The following is a 27,063-nucleotide window of genomic DNA, read 5'->3' as shown; positions in this document are numbered from 1 at the left end:
GCGGGGTGTGGGGCAGGGTGTGTGTGGGGCAGCGGGGTGTGTGTGGGGCAGCGGGGTGTGGGGCGGCGCAGCGCGCGCCCGGCGGCGCCGTCACCTTCTTGCAGCAGAGCAGCTGGTGGTCGAAGAGGAAGAACGTGCGCTGCTGGCCCCGGGCGTGCGGCGCCGCCATCCGCGTCAGCTCCCCGGAGTGGATGAGCTCCGAGCTCCGCGCCAGGACGTCTTCCCCCTGCGGCGGCACGGAGGGCGTCGGGCGGAGCGGCCCGCGCAGCGCGGAGCGGCCCGCGGCAGAGCTGCTGGCCAGGGCGCTTGCGCGAGCGCGCGGGAGCCCCGCCACGGGCCGCGCTGCGGCCGCGTCCCCGGGGACCCCGCCTGTGCCCTCGGTAGCCCGGAACGCGAGCAGCAGGGTGTCAAAGGAAGCGGCTCCCTCTCCACGGAGTACGGCCAGGGCAGCTGATCCCTAAGCTCCACCCCTGACGCTGAGGGGGCGACACAGCGGCGAGCCGAGACTTTACCCTGACGCCCCTGGGGATGACACGGTCTGGTTTCACCGAGTCTCTGGTGTAAAACATGTTTTGTTTCCTTTATCTGTTATTTTTTATGTTGAGTCTACAAGGAAGCTCGGCTTCCCTTGTAGCTGCATCAGAGCCTGCGTTTCTGCAACAGTAACTTGCATTAAGCTCCTAGGGGTAGTTCTGCCCCTCCTGACAGTTTGAAGTCACTCGGATAAAATGGGCAACAGGAGGAAGTGGGTAGAACTGCACTAGCGGGCCAGTTTCATCCTACAAGGAAACAAAAGTCCCAGGAACCGTGCTAGGGGCAGCTCGTGGGGTATGTGCCAGACCTTCTAGGCAATGCGGGAAGATGACGTGGAGGGGCAGCAGGGCTGAGGCAGGGACAGTAATCTATACAAAGTAATTGCTGTCGGCAGACGTTGCGGAGGAGAGAAGGGAACCGCAAGACGTGGAATTCCTGGGGAAAGCCACTCTCTTACCTCCCAGTCCTCTATTGAGCTCTGCCACTGAGCAATCTTGTCAATGTTCTCCAGCCGCCGCTTTCTCTCGTTGATGAGCCGAGCAACGTTCTTCATGGCATTTAAGGCAGCTTCAACATCTTTAAAATCCCTAGGGTACAGCAGGGTTGTTAGGCATGACCAGAAGACAAGCGCTCACTGTGCCTGCACGCCAAAGGAGCACGGTCTAGGGCTGGACAGCAGGAAACATGAGTTCCACGTGCAGTTGCAGCCCTAGACTGTGAGGTGGATGTTTCTGCGCACAGCTTTTCAGGAGAGCCATGCTATTTGTGAGGCATATAAAAGCAGTAGTCACATTATAGCCCTGTGGCAAATCCAGGCCCAATCTGCGAAAGGGAAGGGGGCAAGCAATCAAATTTCGTCACAGAAGTGCAAAATACTAATTGCTAGAAGAATCTATTTTTGGCAGCGCTTTCCAGACATGTTTACCCAAAATAATAAAATGCATTAATAATGCTACTCTGTTTCATGCAGGAACTGGTTCTGTTACACAGGGGTGAAAGTTTGGAAATCGCTGGCTTGCCTTCAGATAGGAGCTGTTAGTTTATATGGGAGGATAGGACAGAAGCTGGCCCACCTCGCCCACACACCATCTGCTGCCACCAGCTACTTTTCCCAGAGCTGCTCAGTGTAGCTGTGAGAAGAACTGTACTGCAACAACTTGTCTCTAGTGCAATTTTCAAAAAAGCTATTGTACTGCATTAAGCAGCTTTTCGTTAAGTGGTTAGCTTCCAAGCAACATACTTACAGATTTAGTAAGACATGCTTAAAACAGTTCTGGGAAATTTCACTGCTGAAATTAAGAAGGTAAAAATTCAGCTTAAATCACAGTGGACCAATATCAGTGCTTTCCTCTGATACAAATTTTCCGTATTGTATTTCTGTAGCTGATTATTTCAGATGCTTTAGTTAATTAAGCCAGCTGAGCTTCACCTAGTTGGAGCAATAGGCTTTTGACTGGGTCCTAAAGAAGCATCACACATTTGTGTGTGTGTTGTTGAATGCTGTAGGCCAAGATTTCCCCTGGGGAAGCATGAGGCAAAAATTCTTGACTGTCTCGAACCTTGGTGGGTGATGACTTAGCGACATGAACATTTTGGGTACGATCAGCCAGTGCTTTCAGAGGCAAAGATTTCAGCACCACAAACATAGGAAACGGTTAACACCCAATGTCTGTGCTTGTATTGCAGATACCAAAATACAGAAAACGCTTGTTGGAGAAGGTGGGACTTTGCAGCTTCAGGTCTGTAAAACAGGCAGGAAAACCCTCTGCTGCTGTAATGGAAAATAATGTATTTGACAGAAGATACTTTTATTTCTTTTTATTTCTAGTTTCTAGAAGGTAACACACAAAACGCACGAGTCTGCATTAGTCCATTTGCATGAGACCAGTCTTGCGCTCCCCCACCCCGCCAGCCTACCTGTGCTGGGGGTTGGTGTATTTGAGCAGTTCAGCCAGTTGCAACGGGTATTTGCAGATTTTCTGCACAGGAGTTAGCAGAAACCCATCCAGAGAGATGTCGATCATCTTCTGCAGCAGGCGGCAGGCCTCAAAGAAGTAGACGTACTTGTTAACTTTGGTGAGTCGGGACAGCTCCATGCAGGCATTGGGGTGGTTGTTGCAGTATTCAGAGTATATCTGAAACTCTGTTTGCTGCAAGGGAAAATGAAGTGATTTGGTGTCCATGTTCTTTTGGGTGATGGCCTGGCTCTGAAACTACTGTACGTGCTCCTGTCTCACTACTGGCTGTTCGGTAATTTGCATCCTCCCTCTGACACTCTGAAGCCAGAACACTTAAAGCTGGGGTTTGGGTGAGGTGGGGTATATTAGAAGTTAAGGCATGGGCAGCTTGTCTGACAGACTTAAAACATTCCCCTGTTTTCTTGCCCATGTTCAGCTGAATGTTTCAAAAGAACAAATCAGCAGCTGAATATACAGACTTGCAAAAAATGCAGGCGCAAACTCAGGCCCACCTTAACGGTGCTCCATTTAGGAGGCCATGAGCCCAGCACAGTTTGCAGCCCCAGGCAAGGAACTCATCCTTCTGAAGAGCAAGGGCACAGTGAGTAATGTGGGCCTGGCTGGGTTCACTGTGTGTGCAAGGTAGTCGCTTCGTGGGCACACAGAGCATTTGCCCAGTCTTTGCCTGTGGCTGCCCCTTTCTGGATGCTCAACTGCAAGAAAGCCCAACATGCAAGAAAGCGTCCTGCTGACGTGAAAGGAGAAATAGTGTCCCATATACCGCTTGTACGATACAATACCATACTCTGTATAATATAGAAAGTAAGTTCTGCCTTTTACAAGATGCCCAATGATGGTTCTTTGGCCCATACGGCTTGAAGTGAAGGTGTCACAGTTCCCTAAAGCAGTATTATCTGGCAGGGAATGCAGAGCTCAGAGGCTGAGGCACTTTGGAAATGTTCTCTCTGCAACCGCAAGAGCTAGAGGGTGTTTGGTTGTGTGTGTGTGTTTGGTTGTGTTTATTTTGTTGGGTGGGGGAGAGGGGACTGATTTTTTTTTGGTTTGATTGGTTATGTTTTTTAACCCACAGCTTTGACTCTGTCAGAACACTCTTCAAGCCCTCTGGCCTAATCAGCTACCCTTTTCCATTAGGTAAGACAAATTCACTTACATACTCCAAGAAGCATGAGCCAACCTCACTCAAATGTGGGTGGTCTTTATTGAATTTCTTCTCTAGTGCTTTAACAAATTTCTTTTGGCACCTGTAGATGTCTTCAATGTTCCCAAAGATTGTCCTGAGCTGTTCTTCTGTAAACATGTCAGCTCTTTTGCGGCACTGCTTAATGTAACCCTAGGAGGAAAGCAAATTGGAAAGCATGCTGAGCACTTCCTCTTAGGCCTTTGGATATCAACAGAAACCCTAGAGACTGCAGTCAGTTGTACCAGGTTCCTGTACCCCCTTGCTGTGTAAGTGCATGCTTTAGTTATTTTTTCCTCTAATACCACCCAGTATGGTAGAAATAGAAATCACTACCTTAAATGACACTGTAACCTACACTTGAAGGAGTCTCTGAGCTGTTCTCTATCCTGTTAGAAACATCTTTATCTGCCTGCAGGCTGCTGGGTGTTCTGACACCAGCACTGATCCACTGATAGTTTAAAACAGATAAATCCAGCTGAGGATCTGGTGTTGATGCTGTTACCAGGAAACGCCTGGCTGATTTGAGGAAGGAGGGCACAGAGAACGTGGCGGGGAGGAGCTTCCTGGACGCTGCAGGAGGAAAGGCTTGTTTGATAAGTGCGCGGTGCCTTGGCGCAGCTGGCTCCCCTGCAGGCACAATGTTTTTGTGTCATTTCAGTGAAGGACTGTATCCTGCAAAACTATTCTATCAATTACCATCATTTACCCCAGTGTACATGACAGCACATCTCTTCTGGAAGAGGTGTCACAATACTCGGCATATTTGGAAGTGAAAGACCTAATTGCCTGAACATCCCCCAGTTGTTTTGATCTGAGCATATGACTTGCCCAAAGGCTGGGATCACCGATTATCTTACCTCAGATCGTATATTAAAGAGGACAGCAATGTTAGACATTTACTCTTCTCTAGCTTGGGAAATTCAATTAATTCCATTTAATCAGTGGCCAACTGGGTACTCCAATAAAAGGGCATTTGGGATATTGCTGTAATGAATTGTCCCCTGTTTTCTGAGCATGCAACATCATTTAGCAGAGCAGATTCTGATGCAATTACCATCTTGTTTTCAGAGGAGGGGGAATGTTACCATCCTAGGAACCTTATCTCCATGTACAGGAGAAGCACATAGTCACTTTCTTTAAAGATATTATTACACTGGTTTCCTTCTTTTTTCTCTTACCTCACAGATGTCCTTCAGATGCTTGATGTAGTCTCTCTCTGTGCTTATGATCTCATTGATGACGTTGGTCCTCATTTGATCTTTGGTGGTCTGCCCCATCCCAAAGCGTCGGGTACCACTGCTGGAGTCGTCCTCTTTCCCACCCTCTACCTTTAGAGGATAGTCTTCCATAGGTTCATCCTGGTTTACTCGAAGCTGTGCCAAACACACAAGGATGCCCACCGTTGGTACTGCTAACTACAACTTTCCACCCCAAAGAAAGGAAGTTTAGCAGACAAAGATTGAGCTGGAATAAGGAATGAAGAGGAATGCTACATATGTATTAGACACATCTGCAGACATATCTCCCAGGGGGGAATGCTAAGGTCAAATAGTTTTGGGAGGGTATTGTCAAGCCACATAATGACTGCTCCCACGATGTGACATGGATGGTTTTGAGCAGGCATCACCTATGGACAGAAGTCATGGGAGTGATATGAAGTTTTCTAAGATGAACATACACAAAATCAGGACAGGAAATGGTTTATCAAGTGAAATTTGCTTGGGTATTTGTGTTGGGGCTCGTAGAGCAGGAGAGGGGAACCAGTAAATAGCTGCTTTTTTATTGCTTTATGGTTATTATCATATTATAAATAACAGATAGCATCTCAGTAGCTTCTCTCCCTAGATTATTTACAGAGAATTTTTTTTTAATATAAAAGTAAATACAGTTGCCAGTGGGCATATAATGTGGTAAAGAATCTCATTACATTGCAGGGCTGTGTAACTTGCGATTCTTTTAGAGCGCCCATGAGATGGCAGCACAGCATGAGCAGAGGAAAAACCACCAGTGTTTGGTGAACAAGCTACACTACAGGGTCTACACTGTAGGCAGTACTGAACCACCTTCGTTAATGCCAGGCAATTATCAGTGCATTTCACTTACAAGCATTCTTTTATGTGGCAGTGTTGTAACAGAATATTAAAGAGCTCTCAAAATGCCTATGGGAATATTTTGTACACAACCAGAATCATCAATCTCAGCACAGAGAAGAAACAAAAAAAAAATATAGAAGTGGGGGAAAAAAGTCAGTTCTACTGTATCACTTTCCAAGCATGCAAAAATATAAGCAATTTTATTAAAATGACATACAGCTACTTTAAACTTTTAATGTAGTTTCCTCTAGGTGGGATTGCTGGCCTCTTTTTATATTTATATGGCTATATTTTATATTACATAGGCAGATTCAGGTATACACCCCTTGTCCACATATGTGTAGATTACATTTACTCACTGTTTACAGTTGGTGGAACCTTGAAGATGTGCAATCTACATTTTCCTTCACTTTTAGCAGAACAACATTGGCTTGTCTTAATTACACAGAACCAGTTTCAGGAAAAGGTCTGAGCTTAAGAGACCTGCAGATTTATCCTTGCCCCAAAACCTACAGGCCTTCCCAGCAATAAGCTTGACATCCAGTGATAACTGGCAGGAGATCTTCGCACAGATACTTAAGTAAGTAATTCCTCTGTTTAAAGAACCTGTTATTCTGCATCCTTAATGGCTAGCACTAACTAGTCTTATTTCCTCCAAAACATTACCTCACCATAGGCTTTGCCAATGAGGGCAACAGTTGAACATAATAGTTGAACTTTTCAGTAAGTGAAAGAAAAAAAAAGGCCTGTGTTTTGACTATGAAAAAATCCCAATTCTGCCCCTGCCAGTACTGAGAGTTTGGTCCTAGTGATCTTATGTGCAAAAGCATCCTCTGTTTGGAACAGTTACCCAGCGGAGACCATCTCCCACAAGCTATAACAAAACATTTCAAAACTTTTATAACAGTCTGCCCCACTTCTCTAAGGACTTTTGCTACAGCCACCATATTGTCTCCTTTCATCCTTCACGTGGTTTTGGGTCACTTGTGATCTAAGGTGACTCGGATAAGAAGCTAAAGGGCTGACAGTCTCTTTGCTCTCAGACACCTAATCGCCTCTGCTGTACTGAAGAGTCTGTCCTTAAGTGCTGAAAGCAGGGTTAGGCATCTACACCAACAATTACAGCCCAAAAAAAGGAAAAAGCCTTTCTCTTCACAGAAAGGTAATGCACAGCAGTTACCCAGACCCTTGTTTTACCCTCAGCTTGCCCAGAAAATTCAGGTGCATTTTAGACTGCTCTGTCAGAAATGAATCTGACCTCTGCAGTGTATACCTTTAGGCTGTCTGGTCACTACAAGCTATTTCTGCACGGGATTTGTAGGCAACACCTGGAGAGAACTTTGGCCCCAAAACAAATCACAATCAAGTGCTTCTTGTCCCCACTGGAGCAGGTGTCCCACATGATCTCTAAGATAACATTGCTTTCTTGTGTTTTTTCCCTCCATTTTCAAGTGCCTGAAATGAAGTGCTCTGTTGTAGGTCCCCAGCCTTATGCTTTCAAACCTCCAGGACTAGGGAGGGTGCAGGCGGCAGGTGGTTGCGTACTTTGGGATGTGGTATAGCATTGGAGCTAGTGCCAGATGGATAAAGCTAAATTTGCTGCCTGCTCATCCATACTGTTGGAAGTGGACCCTAGAGTGAGGACCTCTGCCAGCTGTGTCTGGGATTCCTCTGCGAGAGCAACAGTTCTCACTCCAGAAGGGGAGGCAGTTTACCTGGCTGCAAACTAGCCAACATAGAATAAGCATGACCCCAGGGTTCTGCTGCCAACTAGAGAGCAGTCAAACAGGCACAACAGTTCCTCAGCCCGCGCAGCTCATTTTAGCTCCAGAGCCTGGAACTGGGCTGCACTTGCCATGATTTACTGGTGTGTGGGGGGAGAGAATTGCACACATGGCAGCTCAGTACAGGGGGGGCTCACTAGCCATGTGTGTATGAATGCTAACAAGTACGTGCTGAACCAGCTACCTCTAGGTGTAAAAGTAGTAAGCAGTCGTTAGATAATACAAATCCTTTGGTGAGGGGAAAAACAAAACAGAATGCCTACTGCTAATGGAGAGATGTGAAGAAACATTAAGGCCTTACCCGAACAAAGCTGGCTGGAAACCAGCCTTCACTGTCCAGAATCCTGCCCCACCACCACTCCTTGTTGGTAGCGTCCATTACTTCAATGACATCGCCAGCCTTGAATCCCAGCTCCTGGTCGTCCATCGTGACATGGTCCCAGAGGGCTTCTGCATACACCACGCTGCCATCACTGATGAGCTGTGGACAGAGCAAGTTGAACTGTCAGCAACCCATCCCAGGAGCCATGCCGTCAGCTACTGTCTGTCTGCAGCACTGGCATCATCTCATCTGAGCCAAACAAGTTGCCCACTGCTTAATCCTTGCAAGAAAAGTGAAAAGGAGCTGATGCTTTGACTGCTTTGTGATCACTTTGATTGATCTTGCTCTCAATAGCATTTTTTCAGCATCACTTGGGCACAATATATTTATACAATAAAAAGATAACTTTGAGGCCACAAAAACTTACTGGTGACTTTGCTTCAGCCAGTAAACTAAGCTCATCAGTGCGTTGCTGGTGGAGGCTGCTCTTACAGAGCCTTTCTTTGGAAAACCTTGAAAGCCAACCATGAACTTCAGTGTTTCTAGAGACATACTTCAGAGCTGAAAGTATTCTGAGACTTCAGACCTGGTCTAGGATGGATGGAGCTTAAAGTCTTTAAATTGGTTAAACTTAGCACTTAAGCTGGTTAAAATAAATCTCCTAGAACGTTTAAGTAATTATGCTAAGGGCCAATGGTTATTTACAATGCATATCAAAGACGGCCTAATATAAGGAAAAAAGGAGTCCGGGAAATTAAAGAAAAAAAACATGCCTAGAGACTGTGTGGGGGCTCTTTAACACAGTAATAACTGCATCTATGCATGCAGAGTGCCATTCTCAACTGTTCCCTACTTAGCCACCTTCTAGTTAAGTAACACTCAGAAACTGTTGTTGCAATGGAGTATTTTATTTGCAACATTTTCTCTAGCAAAATGGTGCAGTGGTGGATTCTGGGAAGATGATGGTAAGTGTAGTCTGCCAGGCATTGGGGAGGAAAAGAAAACCTGTACACCATCCTTGGTAATAAGCTGCATCATTGTGGCAGTATCACCACAGCCATAATCCACTTACCATCCATTCTGGGCACCTTAGCTTGCTTGTTGTCACACAGTCATCTACTGAATCACACAATCACTGGGGCTGGAAGGCCCCTCTGGAGATCATCGGGTCCAATCCCCCCAGCTCGGGCAGAGACACCTACAGCAGGTTACCCAGGACGGTGTCCAGTCAGGTTTTGAACATCTCCAAGGACAGACTCCACAACCTGTCTGGGCAATCTGTTCAAGCACCCTCACACAGGACTGTTTTCTTATGCTCAAGTGGATTTTCCTTTGTTTCAGTTTGTGCCTGTTGCCACTCATCCTGTTACCAGGCACCAGATTGAGAAGAGTCTGGCTTTGACTTCCTTACACCCTCCCATCAGATATTTATACACACTGATACTGAGTCTTCTCTTCTCTAGGCTAAACTGTCCCACCTCTCTCTCAGCTTCTCCCTCTATGGGAGCTGCTCTCCTCTCTTGATCATCTTTGTGGCCCTTCACAGGACTTGCTGCTGTATGTAAGTGTCTGTCTTGTAGCAGGGAGCCCAAATGGGACACAGCACTGCTCTGAGTTAACTCTCACTCCCCCAAACAATACGCATGTTGTAAAAGAAAGTCAGGATAATCATGCATACAGTAAAACATAAAATTAACTAGAGGTGTTTGAAAAAAAAAATAATACTGTTTGTCTTTGGAGAACAAATGGATAGCAAATCCCTTTAACTGAAGGAGACATAGCTTAATGCAGTGTATCTTTCTTGACAAAAAAGGCTATCAGGACGAGTGGGAAGAAGAGGAGCGGTTCCCACTTATCTACAGGGCCGGCATGCTGGCGCTCTCTGCCCTGCCTCTCCCTCACTGCCACAGCACTCGGGTGCTTCCTTGCTGCAAGTTTCTACTCTTCACAAGGGTAACCATTGCTAGGGTGACAGAGAGGTTACGGGACCTGCTATCATACAGCCTGCAGCACAACGGGAACATAACGCAAGTCTGAAATGGTGTCTCACTAATCCAAGCTACTCTAGCAACGACAGGCTTTGATCACATGGCAAGTAAAACAGTAGTTTTGTTAGTCTCAGAAGACCAGACTTCAGTTAGAGATGACAACGGCTGAGCTGGATGGTTGGTGGAGGATACTAGCTGCATGCTCTCTACCATGCAGACGGCGCGCTGAGCCCAGCTCCTCCTTTGTGTGGGAAGAGGCGAGAAGCTGCAACAGGGTGATGGGGGTGGTTGGAGCCACCGTGTCCAGCCACCTCTGCGGAGCAGAGTGGGGACAGTCGCTCCACTGCGCAGGATCTGGACAGCCAGGTTACCCAGGAACGGCGGCCAAACCACAAACCGTGCTGAACTGGGTTAGGTATCCCGGGACATGGGCTGGCTTTTGTTCAGGAAACTGGCGTACATCGATCAGTGTGTTTTTGGAGAGAGAGGCGTTCGGAGGGCTTTTCAACATACAGTGACCACCAGCACATAAAGAATATGGCACATTTGGGGATAAAATTTGGAGATAAAATTTGCTGAGTACTTAAGTCTGCCAGGCTGAATCAGTGCTCTGAGCGTGATGTGGCAGCTGCGGTACATGCCAGGACGGTGACCAGAGAGAGCTAATCGCATTCCTCTGAGCAGTCTAATGATCACACAAGCAGAGCACAGACAAAGTGAAGTCAGTAACACCTTACAGTACAAGCTGTCAGATCTCAACGTCTTGACAAGAAGTCAGGAGCCCAAGCCCGACCTAGCATTAGCAGCATTTGGAGGTCGACGCATTCAGCTCACAAGGGGACAAAGCCACATGGTTCTCACCAGAGTTAATAAAAACTGTGTGACTAACTAGTGAAACCTCAGCTGCTATTTTAATGCACTAATATTAGCATCTTAAATTTTGGATATTCAAGAAACAGCCATACTGAGAATATGAGCTGCCAAATGTGGAAAGTCATGGCTGACCTGTCGGCAGGCTGGCCAGACACCCACAGGCAAGCACACCGGACACTGCCCCAGATGGTTCTCAAAGGACTGACCCAAAAGACCCCTGAAATAGAGCCCAGGATGTTTTTAACCAACCCTGAACACCATATTTGTACAAAGGAAGGATCAACAGGAGGGACGAAAGCAAGAAATAAAAAATACTTTATTTTGGCTTTGAACTGTCTCACTGATCTGAGCGCAGCAGTATTTGACTCACTCCGCAGCCGCAGGCTGACAGGCTCGGCTCAGCTCTGCTCCATCTCCCTGCACTGCCCGAGTCTGAGGTCAAGGGGTGGCAGTGAGGAGGGCAGACATTGAAACACTGACAGGAATTTAATAACCACAACATTCGCTGCCCAATTTTCTGTTAAGTCCCTCAAGCTGCACCTTACATTATTTTTGTCAGTTGTGTCCAGTTTAATTCCTGGACTCACACAGAAATACCAAACAGACTCAGTTTAACAGTCCCTCTCCAGTGCAAATCCTGAGGGGGAGCCGTGAGCTCAGGTTTGACAGCGCTGACACCTGCACGGCACCAGACGGGCTGCGGGCTGGCAGGGCCCTGCAGAGCGCCTCCGCCACAGCGCAGCTCGCCGCGGCGTCCGCCCCGAGCAGCTCACTGCTACCGGGGGGTAAAGGGCTAGGCCTCGCCCTGCCTATCCCGGGGAAGGAAGAAGGCTCTCCAGGAGAAAAAAGGCTTTCTGTAGAGCCTGTTAGAGCAGCTCATCTTCCAGAGAAGCACACGTTAAAGGGAATACTCGTCATTTCCAACTATGGCAGCTCCTAGGCTCAAAGTGGCTCATGTTATCTACAATTTCTGATCTTTACAATTAAAGCAAGCTTTGAAAAACAACCATTAACTTCCGTAGGAAATAACTTTTCATGTTCTGGATTTGTAAAATCATGGACAACTTGATGTATGTTCTTGAAGAGCCACAGTCTCCTGCCTAAGCCAGTCTTTGGAAGGGGAACTTCAGAGAACAGCAGATGCAAACCCAGCCGCCCCTATAGCTGCTACTGCTGCTTCAGCACTGAAAACAAACCAGTTATAGGCTCGAAGTTAAAGGTTTAAGTTTGTAGGCATTACTGCCTGCAACCCAGACGCAGTATTAACACTGACTCTCTCTGAAAATGAATTTTCACTACAGCAGTTGCTCTAGGACTGTATTAGCATTTTTATGCAGCTGTCACTGCTTTCCTAACTGCCTGTGCGGGTACAACCTCCCTGCTCACGTGCGGACGTGGCAGAGGTGAAGGATGGAGCCAGGGAAGGATGGGGGGGGCGCAGATTTACGGCCCCCGGCGCTGCCCTGCGCAGGCTGAACAAGCACTGCCAAAGGGCCTGTCACGACCAGCTGCCCAGCACTAACGCCGGCACGTGCAGGCAGGCAGCTCTGCCTTGCCGAGGCCCTGGGCTGCACGCCTGTTTGCTTGCTAGCTACCTCGTCCCGGTTTGTCTGAGGCTGGACACTTGGACGTGATTGCCTCCGATGTCCCGTTCTTGTTCTGACAGGAGCTCCAGGCAACATTAGCAGAGATAAAAGATCTAGACAACTTACAGAAGGAGGGAGGAAGACTGCTTCAGGAAATATTTTTCTTTCAGTTGCTCTGTTCTACTTGAATCAAATTTGAATAGCCTTCTCTTGAGAATGCTAGGCACACTTTATCACCGAGAACTAAAAATTAACCCAGCCGCATCAGAAGATACCAGGAACCAAGCAGTTCAAGGATAAAGTGCAAATAAAATGGAGTCTACTCTTCTACTCTGTGACCCTAAAACAGAAACTTTCAAAGAAAAACAGCTGAACTGAAGTACTTCCTGGTGAATTAAAACGGTTGCTGAAAAGCCTGCGTTCATTAGCATCGGAGCATTCCCTGTGCCAGCTCAGAGCCTGCGGGCTACAGCCTGAAAGCCAGCGGGGCTGGCACGTCCCACACTGAAACCCTGCAGGCGGCCCCACCAGAGCCCCCGTTCCTTCTCCTGTCAGTTTGCTTCAAGAGTTTCTCTTGGGTCTTTTCTAATGCAAAGGGCAGCAGAGGAGTTAAGAGAAAAACGTTACTTCTGATCTTGCCTCAGGGTAGTGTTTTATTAAAATACAACATGTTTATTTTGTCAGAATATGTGCAGAAGCCAACTAACCCGTGCTTTGAACTGGACCCCGTGAGATAGTTATCAAATCACCCTGACAGCTCTTTCCTTCTTTCTCCCCAAACTTTTAGCTTCATTGTTTAATAATGGACAACAGAGATGAAATGCATCTCATAGGGCTTCAGTCATCGGAACAGCAGGCATTTAGTCTAAACTCGTTATCGTGATCGTCTTTATGGAGACACTCGCCTTTGTGGGAGAGACAGGCACCCCAGGGAAGGATTCATCGCAGGCATCTGTCTTGGCGGCTGCACAAGCCAAGCCCCCGCCGGGGCTCCTGTCTCCCTCTGCTGCCAGAGAGGAGTTGTGGGCTAGCTAAGGCTTGCTGTCTGCAAGCTGGAATCACCGTCAGGGCCCCACCACCACAGCTAAGGCTTAACTGCTTCTCGCTGCTGCTTCGCCCGCGTGTTCGGGGTAACACAAGCCTCCTCGCCACAGCACCGTACCACAGGCACGCGTCCTTATTTGGGTGGTGGGCTGCCTCCTTCGCTTCAGAAGTTCAGACCTGCACACCATGACCCAAATCAATCCATGCCCTCATCATTAACTGCCCTTTTGCCTGTTGTGCCAGTGGTGTAATTTTATCACTGTTGATTTTGGAGTGTAGATTAAGGATAGTAGAAGCCTCTCAGGCATTTACCACGCACTGCAGATCTCCATTCAAAATATTTTCATTTGACAGTGATTCTCCTTATAAATATCTTTGAGATGTCAGTCAGCCAAGATCTTAATCCAGCTAAGCATGCTTTCTTGATGGCATATAGTACTGTTTTTTTTTTTTTTTTTTTTTTTTAATACGTGCCTGTAGTCAAACTCCTCAAAAAAGTACATTACATCTGGTATAGTTGCCTCCATTGACCAAACGTCATCAGATTTATTTGGTAAAAACTATTTCCCACAAAACTATGCTGACTGGCATTTGTCATATTATTGCCTTCTACTTACATTATCTGAGTCCTGGTTCCCCCTCAGAAGTAGTTTAAACAGCTGGGAAAGAGGGAGAAGGAGAAGCTTTGAAGCCACTCTCTGTTGAGTGTTATAGATGGACCCTTGTAAAAAGCAGAGGAGGCAGAGCTGTGCTGTATGCTACTTCAGTCTGCGTACGAAAAGTAAACCATGAAAATGCATACCATGTGCACAGACATTTAGGTCCAGTTAAATTTGATTTTTCAAAGTCCAGTGTGATGCAAGCAATTCCCAGTTCCTCACCTAGGATATGGTAGCTGATTATTTTAATGCAAAACAAATCTGCTAAAACTGATTTAAATCATGTTATTTTGTGCTGAGATAAGCTAGGAGAGCTCTTACAACAGTGTGGGGATAAATACCTTCAGCTAAGGAGGACAACTACTCAAGCTTCTGCAACTAGATCCTGTCAATGTCCTTAGTACCCCAAACCTCACCTTCCAATGACCTATATGGCAAAAGAGTCTGCTAATTTGGGAACTAACATCCTTAAGCTTGGAATGAGGAAAAACAGGAGTTGAGTAACTTCTTATATTTGATATTAACCTGCAAAAGGCTATCTTTATATCACATTTTATAGTTAACTGTTCACTAATTACAGCAGTTGCTGGTAGTGATTTCAGTAAGTAAAGTTGTAAAACAGCTTCCATTTACACCTTTCATACAAGTTTCCAGGGGATATTTATTTAAGTTTAAATTCTCCTATATATCTGCCATATGAGCTCAAAGCCTTACTTTCTGGTATAAGTGAAATACATTTTCAAACAAGATACAGTGCTGGTTGACATGGTGACAAAAATGGCAAATGAAACTCCATGGTGATAAGTGTAACACAACACAGTATCTAACAAGAGAGTGGCTCTAAATGAGCTGCTCTCCTCAGGAATGCAGACAAATTTAGCGTCAGCTTGGTGCTCATCAGGGTCAAAAAGTCAGAATGTCAGGAATGACTCAGAAAGAAAGAGGGAAGAGAAGAACTAGAAAAGGCACAAAAAGGAGCAACGCGAATCAAAATTATGCAACAGCTTCCAGGCCAGCACAGGCAGAACAGACTTTGAAGCTGGACTAGAGAAGGTTAGATGGAGGGTGATCGCAACACGAGGGCCTATAAAATCACAGTCACCACTGCCTGTTCACTGGTTCTCATCATGCAGGACCCATGGGCACCCAGTGAAATCACCATGCACCAAGTCTAATTAAAAAGCAGTACTTTTTCCAGTGGTGCATAATTTAGCTGTGCCATAGGATGCCATGGAGCCAAACATATAGATAGGTTCAAAAACAGATTAGAAAACTGTATGACCTTCATGACCATTTAAACACACCATATCTGGACACAATTGCTAGGACCATCAAGCATCTTAAACGCTGTTGGAAAGACACACAAGGGAAAGAACCAAATCAGCTTTACATCCTTTCCAAGGCAGTTATCCCAAGTCACAGCTAGAAGAGTTATTTACTGCTCCTGTAGAACTGTTCTTGATATGAGGGAAGTAAAAAATACAAAACAAATTTATTATTTTCTATTTTGACTATGCATATTGCCCACAAATACCTCATGCAAATGGTAAGCCCTGAAAATATAAGCTTGACATAGACAGGCTTGTTCCCCAAGGAACAGCAACACTCTTGTTCAGCCGGAAAATTAGCGATTGCTAACGCAGTAATTACAAGGATGTAAAAATACCCTTGGGGCAGGACTGCCACCTTCCTGGCGAGGACTTCTCCCACAGAGGTAAGTGCAGCGCTTCCACGCAGCCCTGTCAGATCCTGTACACTGCATGTCCTGGACACACAGCATTCAGCAAGGGCGTGGAGGAAGGTCCCATCTGGAGTAGCCATTCGCCCCTTACACCTAGGAGTCCAGCCCTGGCTGCTCTGTCACACATCTGGAAATGCCTGCTTTTCCCTGCCCCAAGAAAGAATTTTGCAGAGGTGGGAGGGAAAGAAAGTGCATCCAGGGAAGGAAAGCTGTATGGGCATCTTGTGAGATGCATACAGGGATAAGGAGTCCCTGAGCGCAGCCTACATGAGTGGAGATGTGCCACATCCTCACTCAAAATGCTCAGAAAGGCCTGGACAACTAAGAGCTCAAAGGACCTAAAAACCTCCTCAAGCTCACAAAGCCAGAGAACCTAAGTCATTCTAAAGCTCTAAATCAGCTTAGCCATCTTAAACTCCTCTAAAGGCCTAAAAGTGTTCTAAGCATTTTAAACCCATCTAAAGCCTTAAAGTGGCTTAAGCAGCTTAAAATGCTCTAAGGCTTAAAAGTGGTTTAAACATCTTCAACTTCTGACTAACCTACTTCACATACCTATCCCAGTTGCATGGCACCTGTTGGCTCCAGATTAAGGCCAATCCAAGCTCCACGGTTACAGTAACCTTATGCAGCTCAGAGCTCTCAGAGTCTTGTTTTTTAAATCTCCTTGTAGCTATTCTGGAGCTCTCTGGAGAGAGCTACAGCCCTTCTCTTTCGGGAGCCGCTGTCAGTTTAGGCCCAAGATCATACTGCTGATTTTTGCCCTGGCTGCACCTACAGGACGCAGTGAATACATAATTCTTAGCTGCTTTGGAACAAGGTTTCCTAGACTGGCACCAGAACAGCACTTGGAAATCAGAGAGATACTAGTCTCCTTTTCCCCTTGGTTTGAAAGACTGGAAAAAGAGTGAGACCTGGGTTTGAACTGTCTGATTTGAACAAGTCTTTGTCCTGAGACTTGCACAGATCTACAAGTTCTAATTTCTAGTTCCAGTTTGGCTATAGAAAAAATACTGTGAGACTGACTAACTTTCCTCTCTGGCTCACCAACAGTTTTGAAGACTGCATTTACTGCAGATCCTGAAGCATACCTGGTTAATGCAGTTTTTACATTTTCTGGTGCCCTAATTTTAACCGTACAACCTTGAATTGTTCTTACCTGTAAGAGCGATTACTGTTGCATCTTTTTCACAGTACTGTTTGCAGCCACCCAAATAGAAACTGCTATTTTCTGTAGAAAATGTTGTTGACATGACTTTGAACTTTGCCACTTCTGCTACAAACTTTCCTCAGTCTCTCTTACCGCTCGATGCAGGGCCACTTTTCCTTTCATCCATCCCCACCAACATAGCACTTCACAGTATTTCCCATGATTTCCCCTCTTTGTGGGAGGGTTCCCGATTCTGCTCAGTCTCCCATAACTTAATTTTGAGATTTTGCCTTCTCACCTGCCTTTTTGCTTTCTCTCCCCCCATTCCTGCTTTGGACATGTGGGGAACAGCAGTCCTCTTTGGCTGGGCACCTGCAGAACAAGCTGTGACAGCCCCTCCTTCTTATTCCTGCCCTTTGTAGCAGGAGATCTTAAGACAACACAACAGAAGCAGCTCAGCTGCAACTGATCCAAAGTGGGGATTTATTGAACATAAACACTAAAATCAGTGAAGTTGCAGCGCTCTCAGCTGTCTCATGACTGTTGCTATTCCCCTTCCTGCAAAGATAGGTTCCCTTCCCTGCAAAGATACAGCAAGTTACAGAATCAGCTGTAGCTTGAAGGCAAATTAATTGACATTTGTTTTACAAATAAGGTTAAAAAAAAACATAGATGCAAACTGTATTGCTATCAATGCACTCTGAATCATCAAAAGGTCAGCATCTCTTTGGGCTCGCAGTGGCAGCAAGACAGAAACACAGTGCTTATCTTTCCTTTCTCATGTGTGCATGATTAATTTTAATGGTAGATACAGCAAAGAACAAGCTGAAATATATCTATTGCTCCCATCTCCTCTGGAAACATCTCCCTTCGATCAACAGCCCTGTGCCAAAGCCAGCACTATGCTGGTAGTGGTGGCAAATATACCAGCCCAACAGATACTGTTTAGCAACTTCCAGGACCTGGCTCTCAAAGATCATCTCCCTGCCCCCCTAAAACCAGTGCAAAATTTACCTTCTGCTTCTTTCTTCACCTCCTCTTGGGACAGAAACCCTGCAGGTTTTTGGTGACCCAAAACTTGTTTAAGATACATTTTTGTTTTCTTTCCAGTGATCTCTCTCCCAGTGCTCACACTGGTTAAGATCTTTTCTTCACTAAACTAAGGATCGCTGTCTGTCCTTTTGGAAAATGTGGCAAGGATATCAGCAGTAGCTAAAGAAAAGGAAAAGAACACAAAAACCTTAATACTGCCTCACTGTCTAGTCTTTGGTTTTGGTTGATCTCTCTCGAAATAAAAATCAGTCATTTCTTTTGTAGTTCTACTGGAGGTCCTTCAAGCTAATTATAGTCTCCCTGTTAGACCTATGCTAAACAAATACTTGTACAAACAAAAAAGTCCAAGCTTTTTGTATTGTAAATGTCCCATGCTAGCTCAAGAAGATTAATTCATGAAGCAGCAGTTTCCCTGGATCTTCTGAGACCATCAAGCACTACTGCTTCTGAGTATTTCCATTTTCTTCATTTGCCCCAAGCTCAACTTGTCATTTGGAGGAAGAGAGCCTGAAGAAAGCTAAAGCCTCATACCAGAGCCTCGTTCCTGCTTCCAGTCACCCTGCAAACCAGCCCACCGGCTACAAGCATTTTCCTTACAACAAATGCAAAGGTATCAACACATTTCCTATCCCTCAGTTCTCAGTTTAGTCTGCCTGACTCCCTGCACGACTCTCTCACAGTGGACACGATCTTTTCAATACAAGAAACAAGTAGTTTTGCAAAAGCAGTTAAAGGCAAAGCACTTCTGGTCTGCTTCTGGTGGACCATGCAGCACTCTGGTACTGCAGTTCCTGGTTCTCCTCTCAGCCTTGCCATATGACTCCTGTGGATCCAAAGAAAAGTCATGTTTCCCTTGGTGCTTAGGGTGGAAGTTTTCTCACTATGTAATTACACTGTGCTTAGCCTAGCAGGTCCTGACACCTTGGAGCTACCAGTGTGAATCACAGTTAGTAAAAATATTGAGTCACAACTTCTCAGCAGCTCTCCGTTTCTTCATCTCCTGGTATAATTCTTTCATTTGGTGAGGTGAGGAAATCTGAGCTAGGCTGCTCATGAGAGATCCTGGTGTAGCTCTTTATATTCACATGCGCTATCTTTATATTCACATGCATTTCCATACAAAGTTAGCCACAACTCTGCAGACACCCAACAGGCCACACATTTCTGGCAAGACCGAGCAAGAACATGATTTAAAATAACGAGTGGCAGTCAAAACCAGCCCTACTGTGCTGTTCTGAGCCATGGTATCATAAAGACTGGAGACACTGGGCCTGTATCTAACATGCACGTCCTGCCCCCTGTGCAGTGCCCAGCACACACACTACGCAAACCAGCACACGGCTTAGTAAAAGACAACGTCCTAATTCCACTCGTGCCTTCAGATTCTGGCTGGGTGCAATACCAAATGCGACCGTGATTTTTAAGTGCTGACATTAGGACTCTCTGCTCCCTGCCCTGTCACCCTGGCTCTGCCCAGCCTGCCCTGCTGGGGCAGGAGACACTGCAGCCAGGACGGAGCGGGGCTGAAGGCAGCTCTGCTCCCGCAGCCCTACTCCAGTCGAGGACGGCTCCGCTTGCTCTGCTGCTGCGCGACGCGACGTGCAGGGTCTGCCACGAGGAAGAGTGTGCTGGGAGGGACAGTGCCACGGTCAGAGGCTCCAGACTTTGAGGCAAGGGGGGAAAAACAAGGTCTTTGCACCCACTTCTGCTGCATGGGACGAGAGCCCTGGAACAGGCCCTTGGTCCAGAGAGGCCAGACCAGCTGGTCAGCAGCAAGGGAGAACAAATGCCCAAATTCCCCTCTCCCCACCAGTCTTTCATGCCTCATTGACTCCTCTGACGAAAGGTTCAACAGCACCCTCATACTTTGGGAGCATTTTTTTTATTTTAGCATTGCTAGCACAGCACTCTCAAGCAGGCTGCCTGGCGCCCCATCAGCTACTGCAAACACAGAAACTTGCCCTTGTGCTACAGAACAGACACTGCCACCCTGGACCTTCAGCAGGTTCACCCCACCGCGCTGAGTTCCATTTCAACCACCGCCAAACACAGAGACAGCATGGGTGCACAACCAAAGAGTACTATACGTGACAACCGCTTTCACATCTGGAGTAATCCCAGCCAAAGAACAAGGATTCAAATAAGATGCCATTTTATTCCAGAGTTTTCAGCACGTTCTGTAGCTAACATGCCCAGTGACAAGTTATAAATAACAAATATTGCCTTTCTTAAAATCTTTTCTTTACCCTGCGTAAGGGGACTTCTTTTGTTTCTTAAAAGAAAAAAAAATACTGGTAGCATTAATTAAAAGTAATTGTTGATGGTATCATCCTAAATGGTTACTGTGTTTCTTATCTGGCCAGCTCATGCCTTAGATTCAAAGAATAAATCACAAAGACAGCAGATATCAAACATCAGCACAGAAATAAGTTTAGCCTGGGAGAACAAATTAAGAAAAAAGATAAAATCTAAAGTACAGAGCTCCCTTTGGAAATGATGCCTCAGTCTCACTCCCGTTCATAGATGCTCTTTGTACTTGCAAAACACAAAATAAAGTAGTAAGCAGAGCGGGTTTTGCAGGCGCTTGCCTGGTAAACGTTTTGGTGAAATTGCCCCATGTAGGGACAACGCAAGCAGCTCTGCGCAGGGCCCAGGGAGGCAGGACCCCGTCGCGTCCGTGCACACTGCTGCACTGTTCCCCTGCCAGACCTGCCGGCACCACAGGGAAAGGAAGAGAGTAAGAGTGGAGGCGCAGCTCCCGCTCTGCACCTACTGACCGGGGGGAGGACCCCAGCACCCACAGAAGGACCCAGCTTGACGTTACCTCCTGCACAGCATGAGGAGGGAGCTCAGCTCCCTCCAGGGCAGCAGAAGTGCTTTGCAGAGGAGTGCGGTGCTCTGCGACTGTGTTGCCCCTAGGCACGCTGCTCCCTCTTCAGGGCTCTGGTCCAAAGGCTGGGGCACAGCCTGACTTGCCAGTGACTGCAGCGAAGGCAGCCACAGTCTCCCTACAGAGTCCTTATCTCTTGTGTCAATAAGCACACTAGGAGCAAAGAAAAAGCCAACTTTGTTCATTCAAACGTCAGAGCACTCCCCGTGCCCAGCCGGCCTTCTATCACCACCTACAGTTCCTGCATATGATTCAGGGATCCTTCACCAGCTTTATTTTTCCTTGGCTACCGGCCATCCCAGCTGCTTCAGGCAAGGCAGGCTTGAATGAGTCACAACCATCCTCAGACTGATTCATGCTCATATGTCAACTGCGATATCCCAGCTGAGGGTGTACGTGGCTGCAGGTGAAGTTGAGGAAGGAGGAAACACTGGGCTTCCCCTAACAAAACTGCACCCAGACAACTTCAGAATTAGACAGCTATCAAACATCTAGCTAAGCAGTTGAAAGAGAAAATTAAAATTCACTTAACATCAAATACTGAGGAAAATTGTTAACTTTTACTTACAAGGGCAAAACCTGTGGTAGGCAGCATTATAGTATGTTATCTCCAGTGAATACTCTGGAATCTCGCAGTTGTTGTGCAACAGTTTTTAACAACTTTTCTGCTCCCAACTATTCAGCCCCTAGTTACCTGGTGAAATTGTCCCACGCAGGATAAATGCAAGCTGCCCCATACTGGGAATGGGGAGGCAATTTCACCAGGGGGTTATATTACCTTTCGCTACAAGGTACTTGGCCTCCTGTAGTTCTTCTCAGTCCTGGACTCTCCACTGCCCTTGGAGAAAACTGCCCTCTGCTTCATTGCTGTCCAACAGCAGGCAGGACTCCTCATGCTGGGAAGTCTGAGGTCCTGTGTTTCCCAAGGAGAGCTGCCCTGCAGGAAGCGATGTGGCAGCTCTATACCTTGGAGGCATTAGCTGCCCAAACTCGTGTCATTCTTGAGACGTTCAGTTTTCTCTCTAGTAGCGGCAGAGAACATTTTGGGGCTCTAGATCAGCTGCCAGCGAGGCACCCATCCACATCCCATTGCATGCATTGGCTGCTTCTGCACAACTCTGACGTGCCAAAGGAGCAAAGGCATGAGCTCTGGTTCCCCCTGCCATTAGCCACCGCAGAGCTGGACAGGACAGAGCAAAAGGATCTCTTTGGAAGTGCAGACACTATAGCAGGTATGGCACAGATTTCATAAGAGTAGGCCAAAGAGAGAAAAGTGGAGGGGGGGATTGCAAGCAGAAGGTAACAGGCAGATATAACCTCCAGTTAGGTGACAAACACCATCCAAGAGGTATTTTGGTTACACAGTGCTGGGCTAGACAAGAGCAGCACGTGAGCTGCTTGCGAATCTAGCGGACGAAGAGGGTCAGTCTTGGCTTGCCAAGGTTTGCAGTCAGGTTACCAGCTGTCTCATGTGACTTATATGTGTAGTGCCGAATGCTCAGGTTATGAATGGAGTCGACCTACTGGACACCTTCCAGAGCTACGTACATCTGCGCAGGCCACGTGAATAACCACAGCTCTCACCCATTTAATCAGATGTGCTCTGCACTGCATCGAGTTACAGAACAGGGGAGGGAGCAACAACTGACAGTTCAAACGCACTACACGGGTTGCCAAGATGCTGAGGCCTATTTCTGCTCCCACTGCATTGACAGCAAAATTCTCCCTGACTCCAGAAGGAGCGAGAGCTTCTGAACACTCAAATGCTTTCAGAGCCTGCTCAAACCTTGGGCACAAGCTGTGCTCACAAGCAGCCGCCAGAAGCCTTCTCAGCCCCTGACGATCAGCAACCCAAAGCCATGCTTTTTCCCCCCCATCTGTCATTTGAAGCCTGAGCTGTGCATTCACATCTAGACAGAATTTATGCTTTCCAAAAGCCATTTCTTTCCTCTGTATGCTGTAAAGTTCCAATTCAAACAGGAATTAAGACCACAGGAAAAATTTAGATGAGGGGAGAGGGGATGTGATGGGGGGGAGGAGGAGATACAGATTTCTTTGAAAGCCATAGTGATTTTTTTCAAAATAGTACCTTCAGAAAGCAAGGTATACTGGATGCTTCCAGTGGCTGTGGTTATCACAGTGCCAAGCTAATCGAGTTAGTCTAGCTTGAGATTTTTGGTAATTGAAAACTGTTCACGTACATCAGAGTTTCCCAGAGAAGCGCAGAGCGGGGGCTTGCTGTTCCCCCGTGCCTGGCGCTACCAGAGACTCCTCTAGGAAAAACCACGTTCCACACTCAGATGAAACAAAAAGGAACTCCACAAGAACAAACTTAATTTCTTTGTGTGCTACTGATGTGGTTTTACGGAACATCAACATACCACACACAATTACATGTATAACTGGTACAGAGAACATCACTCGTGAGACAATACAGACACCATCGCCACCAGGCCTTTCGCAACCGCACACCAGGCTCCAGGAGCCACAGGCATCCAGGTCTGAAGAGACTGCAGCAACTTCAACCACGAGGGCCAGAAAATACACCGTCCTTGTGAAAGCTGTATTTAAATTACAGATACCTAACAGAGAAAATGAAGGAGCCTGCTGACTTATAAGAACTGGGATATTTTGCACAGTCTCCAGCACAAATGTGTGTTGCGTCAATGAGAACAGAGCGCTGAGCTTCCTTCCCAGTCTGTCCTCCTCCAGGAATCGCTCTCCTTCGACGTTACCGAGCAGAGGGTTGCTTCACTGAGGTACCAACGCCCAAGCCTGGAAGCGTGACGTAAAAGGCTGCCGATAAAACATCACCAAGGTGAGCGGGCCCGGACTGAGCATGCTGCTTTGCTGCGGGTCTACGAGAGTGCTCCTGGAGTCGCTTCCCGCCCGTGCACGGCTACTGCTGGCCAGCTAGAAACACGTGGCCAGAAAGCAGTTTCCTGTGCAGCGATTCTGCCAGCCATTTTAACATACATGCCCGTAGCAGATAAGCACTGAGATAAGAAAAGAAACAGGATAAAAGCCAAAGAAACACTCCTTCCACACTGCTGTGGCGTTTATTCAGCGCCGATTCCTGGTGCTCTCTAATGATCTATGAGCTCGGCTAATTGGGCAGCACTCGCACGCCGCTGCACGGCTCGGCGCTCGCAGCTGCAGGGCGGCGGAGGCGTGACCGGCTTCAGCCTTCTACAGCAGGTGCGTACGCGCAGCAGGTCCGTGCGCGGGGGCTCGCGACGCGGCCGTCCCTTCGCAAACAAAGCAGCAGCACTTCGGGCTCCCCTGGGGCTGAGGAACGCTACGCACCGGCACAGGACCGTCATCGCCGGGAATCGAGGCTGCTCAGTGCCACGGCGAGCAGTTACGATGAGCAGGTTGGCTCCGTTACCTCTCTCCCTTTCTCTGGTTTAACGGCAATCCAAACCGCAAGGCACAGGTGATGACAAGAGGGGACCGAGGGGACCAGGGTGGGGAAGGGGGTGACGATTAAAAAACAAACGTGGGACGCTCCGAGACACACAGTTACCGGGACAGCAGACAGGCAGACCAGAGGCAGACAACGACATGCTGACCTGCTGATTGTCGCCCGGTCCTGGGACCCCCCGCGCACCGCTGCTGCCGCCACACGGCTACCCGCGCTCCTCCGTCAGTGGAACGCCAGCAGGAACATCAGCACCACGTTGACGATGATGAGGAAGAGTAGGATGACAAAGACCACCACCCGCTGGGTCTCGGGGGTCATGTTGCAGCGGAGAAACGTGTGAAGCGCGCTCCATTTGTGCCTGCTTCGGTCGGGGCCCTTTGCCATGGCTTCAGCCCCCAGAAAAAAAAAAAAAGCCACGTGAGCTTCTTAAGTGGCGGCTGTACAGCCCACAGCAGGGCACGGACGGGGCAGAGGTCTGCAAACAAAAGCTGTTTCGCAGCTCTCAGGAGGAGTCCAAGCGGTGCGACGCAGCCATTGCTGGCCCCACGCAGCACGTGTGCCAAAGCGTCCCCCGGCCACCCCCTTATCTGCGGGGGGCGTGCAGCGGCGCAGCCCGGCCTCCCCGCATCTTCGCTGCCGGGGTAAGCGTCGCCCTGGCGCTAGCCGGGGAGGAGGAGGACCCCGAGCTCGGTGTCGCGGCAGGGCTGAGCGTGCCGGAGCGCTGCAATCCGGCGGCGGTGCTGCTTCCCAGCGGCGCGCAGCGATTTGCTGGGCGCCGTATCCAGGATACATGCAGGCGCTAGCAACGAGGCAAGCGCCGAGCCCAACCAAACGGGGCCGGGCGCAGGGGGAGTCTTCTGAGGAGGGTCAGGACTGGATTAGGCGGCTGCTTTGCTAAATCCTTCCACTGCGCTACGAGCGTGCCAGCAGGAGAGCCAAGTCCTGCCAGGAGGCAAATCCCTCTCCCGGCAGGGCTGGGCAAACGCGGTGACAGGCAGGGGCAAGGCAAGGGCAGCACCAGGCTTCCCTTGCATCTACCTCTGCCTGGAGACTGGGGATCCAGGAGAACGGGGTCCTTTTCTCGACTGCACCTTGCCTTTCCCCGCCAGCCTCCTGGGGCCAGACCGTCTGAAGGACTCGGCCATCCACACCAGTGCCTCAGTGAGACGGAGTCACCCAGACCCAAATGCCTGCCACCGGAGAACCTCTAGGCAGCTCCGCAGAGCCCCAAACACGGGTATAGGAGCTTAACTTTTTGGTGCTGGATTGTGAAGCTCACCAAGCTGCTCTGGGGACACCCACAGACACCCCTGCTCCCACTGATAAAGTGACGGTCCTCCCTGGAAAGGTCAGGGATGGCTCTCACAGCCAGGCTAGCAGAAGGAGTCCAGCTTTTATCCCACAGTCACAGTAAGAGCACCTCACGGGCAGCAGAGGACCCGGCATTCAAATACCATCCCTGAACACAGGGCTAGGTGACACGGTAGCTAGTGCATGCAGCTAGGTGCAAGGATGATGACTCTGCACTTCACCCAAGAGCTTCAGACACAGAAAAAAATATATATATATACATATATATGTACAGGCAGTGCTAACAGCAGGAGCCACAGCCCCCACCTTGAACATACTAACTGCTAATGACTGAGGGTAGCTCCCTGGGAAGAGCGATGAGGGAGCAGCAGCAGGATCATGCTGGGTGAACACACTCAGCTTGCCTGCACGATCAAGGTAACACATATAAGATCAGCTATCTTTTTCTCAGGAGTTAGCACATCAATTTCTTTGCTGGATCTGAACAGCTCCTGCATGTATCCTGGCACAGAGCAGGTGAGTGTCCGAGAAAGGGGAAAGGTTTAAGAGTTATGACCTGGCTGGGTGCCTGTCTTCCATTTTACTTTCTCCTAAATTGTTACCCTCAGTGGGGGTATTGTAGATACTGTTAGCAATCAAATAACTTCCTCGGTCTCATTATGCTTCCTTAAAATTTAAGCTACCTGTCTTTTCCAGGCATCGTAAAACCAAACCTAGAATTACTTCAGTTCAGTGATTTCTGAACTCAAAAATTCTCCACGCCTCCTTGTCTCTAGTCTAAATATAGAATAAGGAGAATAACATGCAAGACGAAGGCTCTTGCTCTCGGTGCAATCTCTGGAGCTAGCATGCAATTCTCTGCTTTATCTTTTAAAAGCATTCATTACCTCAAAGGCCAGGGCTGGGTCCACACAGTACATGAAGATCCATCTGATACTATCAGAGGTGCTGATGGGCTTTCCCGATGCACACCAGTACGAGAGACCGCTGATGCAAGGCACATTCCTGGAAAAGGGGCATCTGCAACTTGAAGGCTAGGTGACCACAAAGAACTTCCCCCGGGCGAGGTTTGTCTCTAAGAGCTGAAACATGAGTTTCTTCTCCTAAGAGAGGTTACACAAAGTGATACAGGCTGCAGAGTTTTAAAAACAGTAATGACTAAAGAGCCATCTCTGAGTCTGTACTGACTGAAGCTAGTTTATACCGCTTCACAAAGCTGGTGGCTATTCTGGTTAAGATTAAGGTCATGCCTGAAGTTCAGAGGCAGCAATGAAAAACTGAGGCAGGGATCACATCAGCTCCTTCCCTTGCTGAGGCCATACCTGCTAGGCAGAGCTGTAGCTCAGTCAGCTGCCTGGTTACACAAGGCAGTGGCGCAGGGCAAGCACTGAGCAAGAGGAGGCGCTGGTTTGGACAGTCACTCCTGTTTTTTTCATCGCCAGACTGCGTTAACTT

The 27,063-nt window shown here is 47.9% G+C and overlaps 1 protein-coding gene across 1 annotated transcript in view; it reads right to left on the bottom strand.

The window, feature by feature from the left end:
- Positions 1 to 94: 94 nt before the first annotated feature.
- Positions 95 to 27,063, bottom strand: part of LOC146595254 (uncharacterized) — a gene marked incomplete at its 3' end in the record, with an annotated part of 208,796 nt that continues 181,827 nt past the window's right edge. The window contains exons 6-12 of the mRNA XM_085306114.1: positions 7,872 to 8,051; positions 4,872 to 5,066; positions 3,664 to 3,843; positions 2,452 to 2,684; positions 1,779 to 1,823; positions 992 to 1,121; positions 95 to 226 (exon numbers count right to left, since the gene is read on the bottom strand). Of these exons, the coding sequence (XP_085162240.1) occupies positions 95 to 226; positions 992 to 1,121; positions 1,779 to 1,823; positions 2,452 to 2,684; positions 3,664 to 3,843; positions 4,872 to 5,066; positions 7,872 to 8,051 (1,095 nt within the window). The remainder of the gene's footprint in view (positions 227 to 991; positions 1,122 to 1,778; positions 1,824 to 2,451; positions 2,685 to 3,663; positions 3,844 to 4,871; positions 5,067 to 7,871; positions 8,052 to 27,063) is intronic.

Source organism: Rhea americana, unplaced genomic scaffold (assembly GCF_003343005.1).
Source record: "Rhea americana isolate MKP2758 unplaced genomic scaffold, rheAme1 scaffold_231, whole genome shotgun sequence".
NCBI classification, from domain to species: domain Eukaryota; kingdom Metazoa; phylum Chordata; class Aves; order Rheiformes; family Rheidae; genus Rhea; species Rhea americana.
The sequence above is the reverse complement of the archived record's forward strand: the minus strand, read 5'-3'. Positions and strand labels throughout refer to the sequence as shown.